Source organism: Mercenaria mercenaria, chromosome 11 (genome assembly GCF_021730395.1).
Source record: "Mercenaria mercenaria strain notata chromosome 11, MADL_Memer_1, whole genome shotgun sequence".
Classification (NCBI taxonomy): Eukaryota; Metazoa; Mollusca; class Bivalvia; order Venerida; family Veneridae; genus Mercenaria; species Mercenaria mercenaria.
This window is the reverse complement of record NC_069371.1, coordinates 31,896,021-31,914,777: the sequence shown is the minus strand read 5'-3', so window position 1 is coordinate 31,914,777 and position 18,757 is coordinate 31,896,021. Positions and strand designations below refer to the sequence as shown.

The following is an 18,757-nucleotide window of genomic DNA, read 5'->3' as shown; positions in this document are numbered from 1 at the left end:
CCCCCCAAAAAAAAATGCATTTTTTATTATTTTTTTCAAACCTTCCATGAATATTTATCAACATGTGAAATTGTAACCCCAGCCACCCCCACGCTCCACCCCGCCACCACCTACGTTCCAGATTTCTTACTTGATTGTGCTCTCTTAAGGACATCTGTTCTTTTAAGTTCAAATGTACATGTTAAACAGCGACTTAGTGCCAAACTACTAAAATACAATATTCCGTTCTAGTTACACTTCAAGCTCACACTTCAAATAACTCCATATAATTCTAAAAGCTAAGCTTATTACAGTAAACATATTCCATTCAAAATAATTTCATTAGTCAAGATCGACTTAACATACATTTATTATGTACACTTAAAATATTCGTTTTCTGTAAAATTGATCCTGACTAATGAAATTATTTGCTTCTTAGTAACATCCTTAACTTTTTGCCGGATATATTACTTTGCCATTCCTCACTACAAACCCATTCGGCGGGGGATACCAATTAATTGAATTTGCTTGTTTACACTCTAGGGGCCACATTTTTTATTCAATCTTCATAAACTTGGTTAAAATGTTTATCACGAAGTCTTGGATGATTTCGTATCTAGATCACATGGGGTCAAAAACTAGGTCACTAGGTCAAATCAAAGGAAAAGCTTGTTTACACTCTAGAGGCCACTTTTTTACGCCAATCTTCACGAAACGTTGTCAGAATGTTTGTCTTCATGAAAGCTTGGACAAGTTCTAATCTGGGTCATGTGGGGTCAAAAACTAGGTCACCAGGTCAAATCAAAGGAAAAGCTTTTTAACACCATAGAGGCCACATGTATGACCCTATCTTCATGAAACTTGGCCAGAATGTTTATCTTGATGATTTCTAGGCTAAGTTCGAAACTGGGTCATGTGGGATCAAAAACTAGGTCACCCGCTCAAATCAAAAGAAAAGTTTGTTAACACTGTAGAGGCCATATGTATGACCCTATCTTCATGAAACTTGGTAAGAATGATTATCGCCAAGTTCAAAACTGGGTCATAGGGGGCCAAAAACTAGGTCACCCGCTCAAATCAAAGGAAAAGCTTGTAAACACTCTAGAGGCCATATTTATGACCTTATCTTCATGAAACTTGGTAAGAATGTTTATACTGATGATTCCTAGGCCAAGTTTGAAACTGGGTCATGTGGGGTCAAAATCTAGGTCACCAATCAAATCAAAGGAAAATCTTGTTAACACTGTAGAGGCCACATATATGACCCTATCTTCCTGAAACTTGGTCAGAATGTTTATCTTGATGATTGCAAGGCCAAGTTTAAAAGGTGAGCGATATAGGGTCGAATTTCCACGTTTCTTGCCTTGAGTACTTGAGCTTTTAAATTTAACCCTTTGCATACTGGACACGATTGATTCTGCCTTTGCGACTAGTGTAGATCATGATCGGCCTGTACATCCGTGCAGTCTGATCATGATCTGCACTGTTCGCTATTCAGTCAGTATCGTTTTGTTAAGCACCCGTTTTAATTGTCAATGGTACTGTCCAAATTGCATGATGGACAAGTCCGTTATAGAAATTTAGCAGGGTAAGGGTTAATACATTGTTATGTCATCAGTAGGTAAGTAAGAAGTCTAAGAATTGTAACACTTTTCTTGAATTGCATTTTGTCAAGCACTTACATGTGAGCGTTAGCACCCATAGTGGTGCTCTTATTGTGGTTGCATTAAGTTTGAATCAACATGAAGAAAGGACACACAGATAAGGTTGTTAATCCATTATTTTCTGAAGATCAGTAATGTTTATGTACTGTTCATATTAAAATGAGCAATAATTAGGCAGAATGATGAATGTATTTATTAGGCAGATAAAGGGACATTGAAAACTCAGTATGTCAGATTTATATCATTATGAATGATTTCATTAGTTGTTTTTTCATCTGATCTCACAATTTACTAAAAGCTCCAGTTATATTGTAAAGGCTACTGTGTCAGATAATACATTTTGATGTAGTTACTGTCAACAGTTCCCCTATTTTCACAGATATACATGCAGTTAAGATCTTCACGGACCAGAATTGACTCTGGTTTCTCTACATGCTGCGTGTAGAGCGGCAGCACCTCTGTTGTACTGGTGTCTATCATGCTGACCCGATCACTGTCGCCCACACAACAAACAACCACGCTGCCACTTTTGGTCATGGCCAGTCCACTTGGTCGATTCAGATTTTCATGCTTCACCAGAACATTTAGATTTCCATCAATTTCTAACTCATTTACTGTATTTTTCTTAAAATCCGAGACAAAAACAGTCTTCTTATCTTTACTGAAGGCTACGTTACAAGGATGCTGAAATATATGTGTGTCACTAATTTCGTGTAGAATATGACCATTCATATTCAGTATCTGGACTGCCGGAGGGGAACCGCAGAAGGACACTACAAGATGACCATCATGATAATCAATTCCTTTGCAGTTTTTTCGAACTGTTAGAATGTTATTTGTAGATAAGCCATTTTTTGTGTCCACAAACAAGATCTTTCCTGTATCTGTTAGAGTAGCTGCAGCAGTTTCTGAATTTATTGTTGTCACATCTAACGGCTTTCCAGGAGGCATAATCATTGAAGTTATGGAGGTTTCGGTGACATTTAAGATCTTCAGAGATCTATTGAGACAGTCGGCAAGCAGAATTTCATCATTTGAAATCATCGCCATTCCTGTTATCCAACAGTCGTTCTCAGTCTCAGTTCGGACACTGAACTTTCGTACAAATTGTGTTGTCATATCACTGACATAGTCTGAGCTTTGTTCAGTTTTTTCCGGGTTTTGTGAACTGAGGATTCCGATGGGAGTCTGGTTCTCTTTCAGTGCAGTCAGGTCTGTGGAGGGTTTAAACTTGTAGACATTTATTGAAGGCTTAAAGGCTATATTTTCAATGGCCTTCTGGTAGGTATGCAGCCTTTTCTGTGCCAGTTTGGTAGTAACAAATAACTGATTCGACTTTGCTGAATGTTGATCAAGTTTACTTTGAAATTCTTCAATTTCTTTTTCCATGGTTTTACATTGATCTTTAAGCTGTGTTTGTAATGCTACATCTCTAGCAGTTATTTGTTCAACTTCGTCAAGAAGTTTAGCTTCCATTCTGTCAAAGTAATCATTCAACTCTTTTCTAAATGTTTTAATTTCTTCAGTAAGTTTATTCTTCATTTCCTGTGCACGTTTCAGAGTACAAGTTATTTCATGTTTAGAAGAAACAATGTTGTCTGTAAGATCTGCAATCCTCTGCTTGATTAGGTTAAGTTCCCTGCTGTTGCCATAGTTACTGGATACCTCGGTAACCAGCTGAATCTTGCATGATGTATGATCAACAATCATGCAGTCATTGCATCCCACAGAATCATGTCTTTGACAGTAAGATTTCACTATTTCAGCTTTATGGATAGTGCACAATTCCAAGCATGGATCACTGTTATACGGCACTTTCGGCATTCTGTCTTTGTGTATTATCACATGTGCCTTACTGATTGACAGTCTCTTATGAAGTTTTAGACAAAAAGAACAAAAATATTCGTTACAGGTTTTACAGTAACCGTCAGCTAGAATATCCACACCGTCACATTGACATGGTTGGCATAATATATCCTCCTGCTTTTGTATGAATTTGTTAGGTTCTCTTCGCCCACCTACCTCCATATCTCATCGTTTCATTGAATATCCTGTAATTGTAGTCAATAAAAGGTTGGTGTTGGTAGTTTTATATTCATGTCAGCTGACGTAATATCTATCATACACTGATACTGTCTGTTTCACCGAATCTGTAACATATTTTTGTTCAGTTTGAATGGTGGCATTATTTTGCAAGGTCCTGATATAGGTTATGTATCACATTTAAAGGACTTCAGGTACTGTAATTATCCTAAGGATCTCTTTGAATTTTTTAAAATTTCTTTACTGATGTTAATTTTATGGTTAAAAATGTATCTTTGCCTGTGTAAAATTCTGACCAATAATTATAAGTTTTGATTTTTTTAATTTTGCAAAATTGTTACTTGGAAATGTTGCTTGTATGCTAACTAAGGCATGGTAGAAGTTTTATAATAGTCCAGTACGTGACATAACTATAGCCTTATTCAAAGTTTTAAAACTTTTTGGTGTCAAAAATAGCTTAAAATACCATATCAAAGTCAGTTCAAAACTGATATTAATCAAGATATTTCAAAAATTATAAAAGTTCAAATTACCACCCTTGGAATTTGATAGATTGATTTATAATTTGAATGGTATTGTCTTAACTGAGAAACTTGTTATGAAAAAAGTGGATCTAACAGTAATCTGCCAGTACAGAAAACATAATAAAACACAAGAGTAGATCAGTGTTTTTTATGTATTACCACAAAAGGAAATAATTCCTCATCTGATACTGAAATCTTAATTAAGGACCATAAATAATACTTTATGTTATTAAAAAGAAGGCGTATTTATCTTCCCGCCAACTTTGCCGCAATTTTCATGATTCATTATAAATTAAAGATACTTTAATACACTTTCATTAAAAAATATTTAAAACGAAATTTTGATGTTTGATATATATTTAAATGTTGTTTTAAATAGCTGTCTGCATTGACTTAATGGATAGAAGCAGGTTAACTGTATTGACTAAAAGTAATGATGCAGTTAATTGATTATCAGCATTGACTTAATGTTATTATTGTTATTATACCAGATTTATATAGCGCCCTTTTCATGATACATATAGCAAACGCAGCCACACAGGGCGCGAAATTCATCCTCTACTAGTACAGACACAGAGCTATCTGACCAGAGGGACAGAATGAGATAACGCCCCCAGAACAGATAGAGAGAAATCCTTTGTAGATAAGGCATGTCTGGCTAACTTAGCCTAGCTCTTTGCGAATAGACAGTCTGGTTCTTTAACGTGCCCGGTGTATAGCACCGATACACGTCTTTCCTGGGCGGAACCAGTACAGGCTTCTAGTTAGGCGGGATACACTCACGAGCATCTCAGAAATTTCCAGTGCCTGGACCAGGATTCGAACCCCGGACCTCTGGATTGACAGTCAAGCGTGTTTCCACTAGACCACCGGCCCACCTATAAATGTAATGATGCAGTTAACCACTGTTTGCACTGAGGTTACATAATATCAGAACTTTCAAACCAATTTGTCTTTGTTTGTTTGTTTTGGGTTTAACGCCGTTTTTAAACAGTATTTCAGTCATGTAACGGCGGGCAGTTAACCTAATCAGTGTTCCCGGATTCTGTACCAGTACAAATCTGTTCTCCGCAAGTAACTGCCAACTTCCCCACATGAATCAGAGGTGGAGGACAAATGATTTCAGACACAATGTCTTTTATCAAATCTTCACGGAGAACATACGCCCCCGCCCGAGGATCGAACTCCCGACCCCGCGATCCGTAGACCGACGCTCACCCTATTGAGCTAAGCGGGCGGGTCCATTTGTCATTAGCCCCATAAATGTATAGGGGGCGAAATACATTATTTGGCAGAGGTCAAACCAATATGGGGTGAATGTTGTGGTACTAAGATATTTACACAGTGCTCAAGGTGAACTATTGTGATCACCCTGTGGCTGTTGTCCGTCGTCGTCGTGCATCATCCATTGTCAACAATTTGACTGTTAACACTCTTTAGCCCAATCTTCATGAAGCATGGTCAGAATATTACCCTAAATGAAATCTTGCAAGTTTGTTACTGGGTTATCTGGAGGTAAAAACTAGGTCACTAGGTCAATTTATAGAAAAACCTTGTTGACACACTAGAGGCCACATTTTCTACCTCATCTTTATGAAGCTTTATCAGAATGTTGATCTCTGTGAAATCCAGGAAAAGATCAAAACTTTATAACCTGAGATCTAGAACTAGGTCACTAAGTCAATCATAGAAAATCATTGTTGCCACTTTTTTTCAACTTGATCATCATAAATATTTCTCAGAAAGTTTGTCTTTATGAAATCTAGGTCAAGTTCAGCAGTGAGGTACCTGAGGTCAAAAACATGTCACTAGGTCAAATCATTGATAAACTTGGTTAATAATCTACCTTATTTACATAAAACATGGTCAAAATGTTTGTCTAGATATGAAATCTTTGTATGTTATTTCGGCATTATTTGGTCATTTATGTAACCCCTATAAGGTCACATGTGTACCCATATCAAATGAATAATGCTGAATAAATATGGATAATACCTAAATAAAGGGAAACTGTAATTAAATATGCCTAATAGTAGGTTAGTTAAGATGTGTTACATCTAATGATGTATAATGATGACATAAGTGGCCACAATAACTGGGTATTTGCTGTAAGAGATAATCTGCAAAGACATGGTTTTGGATATGTTTGGGAAAACCAATCAGTTGATTCAGAAAGCACTTTTTATTAACATTTATAAATTGATTAAAAGATATTTACCTACAAGAATGGCGTGTATCAGTTAGTTCAAATATAAAATTGTCGTTTTATATGATGTTCAAAGAAGATTTCTCATATGAAAAGTATTTAGATATATTAGACATCAGAAAATTTAGGTTTGTGTACACAAATTTCAGAATAGGTTCTCACGATCTTGAGATTGAAACTGGTCGACATAGGAAAATAGAAAGAGAAAATAGATTGTGTAGAAAATGTAATAAGAATATTATAGAAGATGAGTTCCATTTTTTACTTTGTTGTGAATTTTACTCGGAATTAAGAATGATGTATTTACCTAAAAAGTACTACTCCAGTCCAACGCATAACAAATTTAATATCCTGATGTCAACAAAAAATGAAACTTTGATAATGTCCAATGCTACTTTCTTATATTATGCTTTTGATAAACGAAAGTCTAATGTTTAGTTGCTAAAACTTTAATATATTATTTATAAATGATATATGTCAGTTTCTGTTACTTTTTATATGAATGTGCATATGGTTTGCATTTTGTTGTTTTGTAAATATGTTTGCATGGGCCGGTGGCCTTAGAGCAAAAATAAACTTCTGTTCTGTTCTGTTCTATTCTGTAATTGTCACTGCCCCAATGCCTTTTTATTCTGCAATTAGTGTAGTAAATTATGATTGATCACTGTTGTTGCTGATACAGGAATGGTCCAGATAGTTTATCATGGGCGAGTGCACAGATCCATTGCCAGTGTTCAGTGAGTGAGAGCCGTGTATTTCTCCCTCGCACAGATCAACTCTCAACAGAGGAGGTGTCTACTTCAGGTTAGTATTATTTATACAGTAATGCCAGTTTTTTAAATCTGCGCAATTTTATCAGCTCTGACATACTGTTAACACCATATAAACTGTGACCTTTAGTTTATTTTTGTTTTTGGACTGAAACTGTTTCTCAGTATTTTAGTTACCTAACATGTGTTTCTGGATTCTGTACCAGTACTGACTAAAGCTCCATGAGAAAACTGACAAATTCTTCTCATTAAATAGATGTGGAGACTTATCCTCATGAAAACAGGTAGAGTCTTATCCGCATGAAACAGAAGTGTAGGAGACTTCTCTACATGGAAAATATGTTGGAGACATTCACACATGAAAACAGAGGTGGAGACTTCCATACATGAAAACAGCGGTGGAGACTTTCACACATAAAAACAGAGATGGAGACTTTCACACATGAAAACAGAGGTGGAGACTTTCATACATGAAAACAGAGGTGGAGACTTTCACACATAAAAACAGAGGTGGAGACTTTCACACATGAAAACAGAGGTGGAGTCTTCTCTGCGAAAAAACAAATGTTGGAATTTTCCTTGTGAAAACAGGTGGAGAATTCTGAACATGAAAACAGAGGTGGAGACTTTCCTCATGAAACATAGACAGGAAACAAAAGGTGGAGACGTCTTCACATGAAAACAGAGGTTGGGACTTCTCCATATGAAAACAGAGGTGGAGAGTTCTCCACATGAAAACAGGTTGGGACTTCTCCACATGAAAACAGAGGCGGAGACTTTTTCACATGAAACTTGATAGACTTCCCTACAGGAAATAGAGGTGTGACTTCTCCACATGAAAACAGGTTGGGATTTTTCCACATGAAAACAGAGGTGTAGACATTTCCACATGAAACAAAGATGGAGACTACACATAAAACAAAGGTGTAGACTTTTTTATGAAAAAACGACGTATACCTCCACATGAAACAGAGCTGAAGACTTTCCCATGTAAAAATACAGGTGGTGACCTACTCAAGCCTTTACTTTTATCCCTATTTAACCTTAAAAGTATTTGGGGAACTTCTCTAAGCCAGACAAATCACAGTTTTTAAGGTTATTTTATAAATGTTTAAACACTTGAACATTATTTATAAGGAATGAAATGCCCTTCACTTTTAATACTTGGTAACTGAATTAACTGAGTCAGTGTAATTGTGATAAATTTATAAAGATAATAATTGATAAAAGCAAACTATGCTACTCACACCTAAAGGAAGTTTTTGCTGAGCTATTTGAGTAAATACTTTACCACCATAAGAAAATTTAGAAAACTAGATCTGCCAGTTTATGAAGACAGAAACAGAAAGGATGTTTAGATATAAATTCAAGATGGGACAGTCTGTCTTGGTCTTAATCTAATAGAAGGGATTATCATCTAAAATGAGTAATGATGTATTGGCATTAATCCAAGAAATGTATGGGTGTGTAAGCATTAATCCAAGAAGAGTATGGGTGTGTTGGCATTAATCCAAGAAATGTATGGGTGTGTCAGCATTAATCAGGGTTCCCACGGTCAGGGAAAAGTCAGGGAAAAAAGGTTTTTTTATGTAATTGGTCAGGGAAATTTGGAAATTTGGCAAAAGTCAGGGAATTTTGTAATTGGTCGGGGAAATTTGGCAAAAGTCAGGGAATTTTGTAATTGGTCAGGGAAATCTGGAAATTTGGCAAAAGTCAGGGAATTTTGTAATTGGTCAGGGAAATTTGGAAATTTGGCAAAAGTCAGGGAATTTTGGAACCAGAGGTCAAGAGCAGAAGAATCGATTTGTGAAAAAGCAGAAAGAATAAAAATAAAAGGCAAAGGCAGTTTCTTCGCTTTTTGCATAATATTTTAGCTGGCACTATAATATATTCTGTATTTCACATCCAAAAATTATGGTTTATCTGTCATTAAGTCTGTTTAACAAAATTATTTTAAAATTTTAATAGAATTAAGACTGTAGAGCATAATTCTGTTAAGGAAGCTCATATCCTTTCTGTTTGCCTGGCACAGTTTAATGTTGTATGAATGCTATGAACTGTGTAGTCCTGCATAGTTGCAAAGTTATTTCATCATATTATCATATAAGCCATAATAACACTATTCTTTTCTGTCATTTATGCTTGTATGGAAAAGTTAATTAGGAAAGCTTATTACACACTATTCTTACATGTTTACCACTTTTTTACTCAAATTACTGCTTACAGATTGTAGCGTGCAAGACATTGCTAACACTGTGTTGTACTATAGAGTCTGATTTTGTTTTATTTTGTATTTGAATCATAATCAACACTTAAGTATTCTGGTTAAATAGACACTAGTCTTTTGGTCAACTCTTCCTTGTAAAGAAAAAAAAACTTGTTTCCAGTGCAAAAGATGATCATGCAGTGTTTATGGCAGTTCAGTGTTGAATAAGTTTGAATAGTTATTAGGGGTGGATTTTGTTAATTTTAGCATGTAATACATTAGAGTCAAGCTAACAGAGAAAGACGGAAAGATTAAGAGAGGTAGAAAAGATGCAAACAAAATACATACTTAGGATGGATATTAGGAAATATTTGGCATCATAGCTCACAACTAATATTGAGCAATTAAAAATAGAAAGTTAAACAAAAAAGAAATCAAAACACTAGGCTGTTGTACATATAAAGGGTGCAAGTAAAGTTTACTCCAACTGGAAAAGTAAATCAGCATAATAAAAACGTGTAAAGTAAGATATGTACATTTTTCAGTCATTTAATACTGATATGTTGAGGTATTCAAGCTGAATACTATTTCTTGTATTCACTGAGCTCAGGAATTTTCAACTTTTGAGAAAATAAACAGGCATTTCTTCCTTAAATGATTTTATGTCAGATCTTTAACTATTATTTGAGCCGTGCCATGAGAAAACCAACATAGTGGGTTTGCGACCAGCATGGATCCAGACCAGCCTGCGCATCCGCGCAGTCTGGTCAGGCTCCATGCTGTTCGCTTTTAAAGCCTATTGGAATTGGAGAAACTGTTAGCGAACAGCATGGATCCTGACCAGACTGCGCGGATGCGCAGGCTGGTCTGGATCCATGCTGGTCGCAAAGCCACTATGTTGGTTTTCCTATGGCATGGCTCATTTGTATAATGCAAACTCAACTACTGTAATGTAAAAAGAAACAAACAACTTCTAAATATATTGTAAGTGCAACACATATGTGATATGAAGTCTGCAAGTGTACTACCCCTATAAAATAAGTGAAAAATGCCATTTTCTACACAAAAAATGTATGGATAAGGCCAAATTTTCACAAAATATAGTACATTCGTCTGAACTGACACAGTTGTAAATTCCAAAACTTTGTCATAGGTAGTCTTTCAGTGAATAGTATGGACCTTTCTTATTGTCTGTTACATCGCACTAAAGTGATACAGCGGTTTGTTAAACTGGAACAAACTTTCTTTACACCATTTAGTTTTATCATTATAACAAGAAAGGTGGTAAGGGTTGACTGGTGGGAAGAATTGAGGCCAACATTTACCAATATATGACAAGTTAAGCGTATTAGAACGTGAAAGTTTTGGTCAGGGAAAATTGAAATTTGGTCAGGAAAAAGTCAAGGAATTTTATTTTCTCTGATTTGTGGGAACCCTGTTAATCCAAGAAGTGTATGGGTGCGTAAGCATTAATCCAAGAAGAGAATGGGTATGTTGGCGTTAATCCAAGATGTGTATAGGTATGTTAGCATTAATCCAAGAAGTGTATGGGGTGTTAGCTTAATCCAAAGGTTGGTGTGTAGCATATTCCAAGAGGATAGTGTGTGTGGTTTAATCCTAGAATGAATGGGTGTTGGCATTAATCCAAGAAGTGTATGGGTGTGTTAGCATTAATCGTAGAAGTGTATGAGTGTGTTAGCATTAATCCAAGAAGTGTATGGGTGTGTTAGCATTGATCCAAGAAGTGTATGGGTGTGTTAGCATTAATCCAAGAAGTGTATGGGTGTGTTGGCATTAATCCAAGAAGTGTATGGGTGTGTTAGCATTAATCGTAGAAGTGTATGAGTGTGTTAGCATTAATCAAGAAGTGTATGGTGTGTTAGCATTGATCAAGAAGTGTAGGTGTGTAGCATTAATCCAAGAAGTGTAGGTGTGTTGGCATTATCAAGAGTGTATGGGTGTGTTAGCATTAATCCAAAAGTGTAATGGGTGTGTTGCATTAATCCAAGAAGTGTATGGGTGTGTTGGCATTAATTCAAGAAGTGTATGGGTGTGTAAGCATAAATCCAAGAAGAGTATGGGTGTGTAAGCATTAATCCAAGAAGAGTATGGGTGTGTAAGCATTAATCCAAGAGGAGTATGGGTGCATAAGCATTAATCCAAAAAGTGTATGGATGTGTAAGCATTAATCCAAGAAGAGTATGGGTGTGTAAGCATTAATCCAAGAAGAGTATGGATGTGTAAGCATTAATCCAAGAAGAGTATTGGTGTGTAAGCATTAAATCCAAGAAGAGTATGGGTGTGTTAGCATTAAATCCAAGAAGAGTAGGGATGTGTTGGCATTAATCCAAGAAGTGTATGGGTGTGTAAGCATTAAATCTGAGAAGAGTATGGTTGTGTAAGCATTAATCCAAGAAGGGTAGGGATGTGTTGGCATTAATCCAAGAAGAGTACGGGTGTGTAAGCATTAATCCAAGAAGAGTAGGGATGTGTTGGCATTAATCCAAGAAGAGTATGAGTGTGTAAGCATTAATCCAAGAAGAGTCGGGATGTGTTGGCATTAATCCAAGAAAAGTATGGATGTGTAAACATTAATCCAAGAAGCGTAGGGATGTGTTGGCATTAATCCAAGAAGTGTATGGGTGTGCTAGCATTAATCCAAGAAGTTTATGGGTGTGTAAGCATGAACCCAAGAAGTATATGGGTGTGTAAGCATAAATCCAAGAAGTGTATGGATGTGTTGGCATTAATCCAAGAAGAGTATCGGTGTGCTAGCATTAATCCAAGAACTGTATGGATGTGTTGGCATTAATCCAAGAAGTGTATGGGTCCCATACTAATCCAAGAAGTGCATGGGTGTGTTGACATTAATCCAAGAAGAGTATGGATGTGTTGGCATTTATCCAAGAAGTGTATGGGTGTGTAAGTGTTAATCCAAGAAGAGTATGGGTGTGCTAGCATTAAATCCAAGAAGAGTAGGGATGTGTAAGCATTAATCCAAGAAGAGTAAGAGTGTGTACTAATTAATCCAAGAAGAGTATGGGTGTGTTAGCATTAAATTCAAGAAGAGTAGGGATGTGTAAGCATTAATCCAAGAAGTGTATGGATGTGTTAGCATTAATCCAAGAAGAGTATGGATTTGTAAGCATTAATCCAAGAAGTGTATGGGTGTGTAAGCATTAATCCAAGAAGTGTAGGGATGTGTAAGCATTAATCCAAGAGGTGTATGTATGTGTTAGCATTAATCCAAGAAGAGCAATGATGTGTTAGCATTAATCCAAGAAGAATATGGATGTGTAAGCATTAATCCAAGAAGTGTATGGGTGTGTTAGCATTAATCCAAGAAGAGTAGGGATGTGTAAGCATTAATCCAAGAGGTGTATGGATGTGTTAGCATTAATCCAAGAAGAATATTGATGTATAAGCATTAATCCAAGAAGTGTCTGGGTGTGTTAGCATTAATCCAAGAAGAGTATGGATGTGTAACGATTAATCCAAGAGGAGTACGGGTGTGTAAGCATTAAATCCAAGAAGAGTATGGATGTGTTGGCATTAATCCAAGAAGTGTATGGATGTGTAAGCATTAATCCAAGAAGAATATGGGTGTTGTTAGCATTAAATCCAAGAAGAGTATGAGTGTGTTAGCATTATATCCAAGAAGAGTAGGGATGCGTTAGCATTAGCATTTAGCGAAATCATAGACATTCCAGTACTTGTAATTTGATCTTTGAGAGTGAAATTTTTGAAATACCAGTACTTGTAATTATTTGATCTTTGAGGTTGAAATCTTAGACATACCAGTACTTGTAATTGTTTGATCTTTGAGAGTGAAATCCTTTACAGAAGAGTAGTGTATACATCATTCAAAGAAGAGTAGGGATGTTTATGCATAATTCCAGGAAGAATTAGGATGGGCAGGCATTATAATTAGTCCAAGAAAAGTCAGTGTTTTTATGTAGGCATTGCAACCTAAAAAATGAGAAGGGATGTACAGGCACTTTAATCTAAGAATTGAATAATATGTTGGCATCATTCCAAAAAGAGTAAGATTGCGTAGGCATCATTCCCGGAAGAGAAGAGATGTTTTGACATCATTCCAATAGAATAGGGTTTAAAATGTTGAATCATTTGTACTTGATGGACATGTTTCTGCTTAACTTGTATGCTTTTGGCCTGTAATCTAAAATTAGTTTCTGATTCCTGCTAAAGCAGCTTCCTAAGGACAGCTTTAAATGTGTTTCTGTTAATTTTAGAAACTGGTTTATTTTACGCCACCACTTGTAAGTCTGAAACATAGATATTTTATTTTGAACATTACAGGTTGTGACACGTCGTTTGTACCAAGTAAAGGAGAGCGAGGGATGACAGTATTGACAACCAAGCCAAAAATCTTGTTCTGTGATATGAGGCTTGATCCTGGACAATCCAAAACTTGTAAGTCTTGCTAAATCTTTCATAACTTCTTAAAATACATTGATTTATGAGTGGAACATACAGCATATATCATTGCCACATAAAGTCTGTAAAATCTTTATTACTTGTTTTGGACTCTTCTTGTGGATTTTCTAATGGTATCAGTCCAGAAAATCAAATTCCAACACATAAATATTTATTTCATGTTTTTTAGTGGTTAATTGAAATGTAATAGTAAGTTATATTTTAGACTTTCACTGTTTCAGAGTGGATTTTTTGTAAAGTAATTTCCATTTATATAGAAGTACGTATGAACACTGAAATATGTTTCACTTGTGCATACCAGATTTAAATTTTCACTCATGGCTATGTCACTCGGGAAAATACTGCATCTAATGTCTACTCGATGAAAGATATTTCATAATCAAATGTTTTCCATAGTTTACATTTATTTGATCTTTATGAGTTAACTTGTTAGTCCGGAGCAATTATTTGACTTTTAAGAGTGAAATCCTAGACATACCAGTACTTGAGTTGTAACCTCTGTATTAGTTCCATATTTTGAACAATGTAGCTGTATTCTGCTAATTAGAAATGAAACCCTTTGAGACACCTGATCCAAGATAAAATGAATTTACCACTCCCGTGAGTTCGGGAAAAGGAAATCCCACTGAAGTTGAGATTTGTCCAAAAATTAGGCTCCACTGAATTGTTAGATATATCTCAAATATTAAAAGGTAAGGGTAGATTTCCCGGAAGCACAGAACACCCCAAACACAGCCATAGAGCCATGCATCGCAAAGAAGGCCCGCAATAAAAAGAAGCTGTAACGGAAAATATAGCAGACGGATTTTAATGGTAAGCAAAATGCAAATATGGGTAAGGGGTAGATAAAGGCTGCGGGTGTTAGGGAAAGTTGAAAAAAGCAAAGATGAATATTCAACAAGGAAAGCCAGGCTGCAAAAACACAATCTCCTTACACAACAAACCATAGCAGGGCATGGACAATGAGACAAACACACACATACATACACACACACGCACACACACACACGCACACACGCACACGCACACACACACACACACACACACACACACTTGTACGCACCGTCAACTGAGGACTCCAGAAATTTCGCGTCCAATTGAGGACGCATTAAAATAGCCAATTTCTGACGATAATTTGCACCTCGGTATACTCAAAATAATTACTATTATACAATTTTCGGTTTTGTTTGAAAATTCAGATATAAATGATAAGCTTGAAAAATGACCTCCAATTCAGGACCGACCTAACCTCCGCCAAATGAATATCTAACTGCCAAATGAGGACACTCAGTATCCTTATCAATTTTAGGTAGCAAAGTTCTTTATGATGTTTGTATTGAATACAACTTAAACGACATTCTTTACCATTGTGTTCAAATATTTATCTTTCTTGAAAGATGAACAATGCGAAGGTCGGTTACATTTCTTTTCGAACTTCCCTTGTTTGGATCATCGTGGAGAAATTTCGATTTCTGACAGAAGAGTACGACTTTAAACTTCAAACGAAATACCAATACTAAACAAGGTCGATTCAAAATCAGCTTGGATTTGAAAACCAGGAAAATCAAAGAACCTAAACATGGATATTACTGTTGTCCCTTTAATTCATTTTAACACAACCATGCTTTAGTTTCAACAGTTAGTTAATATAAAAATTATCAAAGGCAAGAAAAGGTACAAAATACGAATCTAGTTAAGCAACAAGCTTGAACACTTAAGCAGGAATTCATTATTGCTATACTCTGGAGGGAGTTAGACCCCATTTACGCAGGCTTTTAACAATAAAATTCATAATAGACATAAGGGAAGAGAACTTGCTTATTTGCCCGATGTAACGATACGCAAAGAGGAGAGCAAGGACCTTACTACAACATACACAACACCGCCACACAAAACCTCTCGATGCACGCATATACCTATGTTTCAACTGTTACCACCATAAACATCTCTGATGTTAAGAAGAGAAGTCGTTATTTTTTTATTATTTTTTTTTTTGCATTTGAATGAAGGCAGAAAAGTGTCATCTATTCTCATGTTTGCAAACTTTCAAATACTTAACTGCAAATTTTAGGCAATATATTCAAATTTCGAACATTTCAAAATTATATTTAACAATCGAATAAAGCTAGGACAAGACAAATTCTGTGTTAACGATAAGTTGGAACATACGACGGAAACTGGTTCAACACACCACTATTTCTACTTGAGCTGTACTTTTTTTTTTTTTTTAATATTTACCCTAAACTATAATTGACTGGTCCATCATTCAGTTTGGGCAATACCATTTAATATTCGAAGGGGTAGTCACTGAAAATGCAGACCATGATCAGCAGGTAAATTTTGATCTGCACTGGTCGCAAAGGCATAATCACTAGCCGTCAGCAGACTAAAGGTTGAACAATCACAGGCTATTCTTTCCTTCATTGATAAGTTTTAATACACATATTAGAGTTTCCAAAAACATGAATTACATATTTGAATGTATTTTGAATGTTAAACAAAACTAATGCTGATAATAGTAGATACTGTAAGGTCAATGTAGGATCATTCCACGACTCATTCTTACTGTCTTGAGAACATATAGGCTTACCCTATTCTTCCAAGGACCAAAAGATAAAACTTAGTGAGCTCCTTTTGTTGGGTTTAACGCCACAGATTTTGATGGTGGAGGAAGACTCAGAGATGCCGCTCTGTGCATTATTTCATCACGAGCGGGCACCTGGGTAGAACCACCGAACTTCCACAAGCCAGCTGGATGGCTTCCTCACATGAAAAATTCAACGCCCCGAGTGAGGCTCGAACCCATATCGGTAAGAGGCAAGCGACCTTAAACATTCAGCCACGAACACTAGATGTGGTTATACACGGATGGACTCTTAGGCTAGTTGGCCTACCTTAGATTGGAACCATGCGTTTCCTTGTATACGTGCTTTGCCATCTAACAGGCATACTGTGGGAGATATTAGTTACCAGATGAGAAGACTTCTGCTCGTGGTCTACTTTTCTTACGAGGACTAGCCATCCGGAGACTACACGCAAGTTTAATAGTACACAATACGCATCAATAGACACACTGACACATTATTAATTGTTATCTATATTTACATCATTTTTATACAAAACATCCTTTTAATGCCAACTGTCATATTTGTACATTTTATGTCTACTCAAAATTGTATCTGGGCAAAAATATATGGAAATATCATATTGTCAACATTCTGCTTACTAATAGGTATCAGTGACATTATTCGATTGTAAAATTTAGTTTTTACTCTACAAAAAGTAAAGGCCAAAAAAAGTTGATAATGTGTAAAAACTGTGACATGACATGAAAAAAGGTGTGGTATGAACTTCAAGTAGGTTTAAGTAGGGCAATGAGACAATGAGACCTATTTTAAGATTTAAAATGTTCTTTAGGTATGCACACACTAAATATATAGACTTCTTTCTTCTAGATACAATTAAACTCCTAAGGGCTGCAGCGCACACCAGCTAGGACCTTTTTTTTTTAAAGTTTTTAACCTACATTTTCTTCTCATAAAATCTGTAAAAAGATCCTTAGGAAGCAAAGAATGCAACCAAGAAGAATAATAGCAGACTCGGTTTGACTGAGTCTGTTCATCAGAAGTAATGAAATGTGCAACACATCTCACGGCCCCTAACACCGGCTAAAGCGGAACTCTATTACGCATATGTTGAATAAACTCCATGATCCCAAAGGACCAGAAAATATAACAACACTGAATGAAAACATGAAAGCTATTTTCAGTCAAACCAACAGTGACTGTAAAATAAGTAAAAAATATGAGACCCCGAGTTTTAGTGGTGGTCTATGGCCTAAGCGTACATAATGAATAGTAATGTCTAATTATTTCATGATAGATATGCAACAAAAACGTCAAGCATAGATCTACCATATAATTTTGAACAGTGCGATAAGGATTAATGCTCTAAAACATTGAGAACTATTTGAATCCACCATACTATTAGTGCGATATATTCTTCTGCATGCCATATTGGCAATTTCGTGTTTCTATAACTTTTAATTACAACTTTTTATATCTATCTTAACTTTTCCGCATAAAAATGATGGACGTTGTTAATGAAAGCAATTAATCACAATTCAATGGACCTTCTACGTACTGGAGTCATCGGACGTATAGGCTATACGAGTATGACAGGTATTTAAATGGATTGATTGACATTTATTAGCTTCAAAACCTCAGTGTGTGATTTCTCTCTTCATGGCAGTTGTTCTGTTGACTGACTTTACAGGCTAGAAATGTGTCGATTGTTTTTGATTCAACAAAATCTTCAATGCGTAGTTACTAGTAAGTATTTTCAGTCCTCCAGAATTTTGTACCAGAACCAGCGTGTTCTTTATAAATGAAGAAAACATTCTCCATATTGCAGAAGCTGAGTATATAATCCAAAGGTTTATTTAGAAAAAAATAAACATAAAAACTACATTTCTTGATGATATTTAGAGAAAAGAAATTATACATGTACACCATAACATTAGTGTTTATTCAGAAAGTATAGATGGACACAATAATATTCGAGTTTTATTAAAAAGAAAAACAATGTATGTTTCAATAACATTAGCACTTATTTAGATCACTCATAAAGGTATGTACTAGCATTTAGGAGTGATCTGTCGCTTTTATTAATAGATTTGAAAGGTTACTGGAATAAACCACTTCAGTAAAGGGGTACCCTACCTTTTTATAACTTTTTTTTTAATAAATATTTAAATGACTGCTTTCTTCCACAATTAGACGCCGTGGTGCAGTGGTAAGCGTTTTTATTTTATATATATTTTTTATATTTTGCTAACATATATTTTAAAATGATGATAATGTTAAACATGTATTTGAATCGCATTACTTGTATCCTTTTGCTATTTT

The 18,757-nt window shown here is 35.7% G+C and overlaps 2 protein-coding genes across 2 annotated transcripts; one reads left to right on the top strand and one right to left on the bottom strand.

Moving 5' to 3' along the window:
- Nucleotides 1-1,961: 1,961 nt before the first annotated feature.
- LOC123530858 (protein wech-like) lies at nucleotides 1,962-3,671 on the bottom strand. The gene has a single exon (XM_045311637.2). It carries the CDS (start codon nucleotides 3,669-3,671, stop codon nucleotides 1,962-1,964), a length of 1,710 nt encoding a protein of 569 aa, XP_045167572.2.
- A 2,561-nt stretch (nucleotides 3,672-6,232) lies between these two features.
- LOC123530722 (RAB6A-GEF complex partner protein 2-like) lies at nucleotides 6,233-13,871 on the top strand. The gene is made up of 4 exons (XM_045311478.2): nucleotides 6,233-6,246; nucleotides 6,566-6,715; nucleotides 7,099-7,220; nucleotides 13,713-13,871. The coding sequence occupies exons 1-4, from the start codon at nucleotides 6,233-6,235 to the stop codon at nucleotides 13,838-13,840; spliced, it is 414 nt and encodes a 137-aa protein (XP_045167413.2). The 3' UTR covers nucleotides 13,841-13,871.
- The last annotated feature ends 4,886 nt before the right edge of the window (nucleotides 13,872-18,757 follow it).

What these genes read in the sequence shown, in the direction of transcription:
- LOC123530858 (XM_045311637.2), bottom strand. Translation starts at nt 3,671, where the DNA reads ATGGAGGTAGGTGGGCGAAGAGAACCTAACAAATTCATACAAAAGCAG.
- LOC123530722 (XM_045311478.2), top strand. An exon ending in TACTCGGAATTAAGAATGAT is followed by an intron (nt 6,716 to 7,098) that starts GTATTTACCTAA and finishes TTGCTGATACAG; the next exon opens with GAATGGTCCAGATAGTTTAT. An exon ending in AGAGGAGGTGTCTACTTCAG is followed by an intron (nt 7,221 to 13,712) that starts GTTAGTATTATT and finishes TGAACATTACAG; the next exon opens with GTTGTGACACGTCGTTTGTA.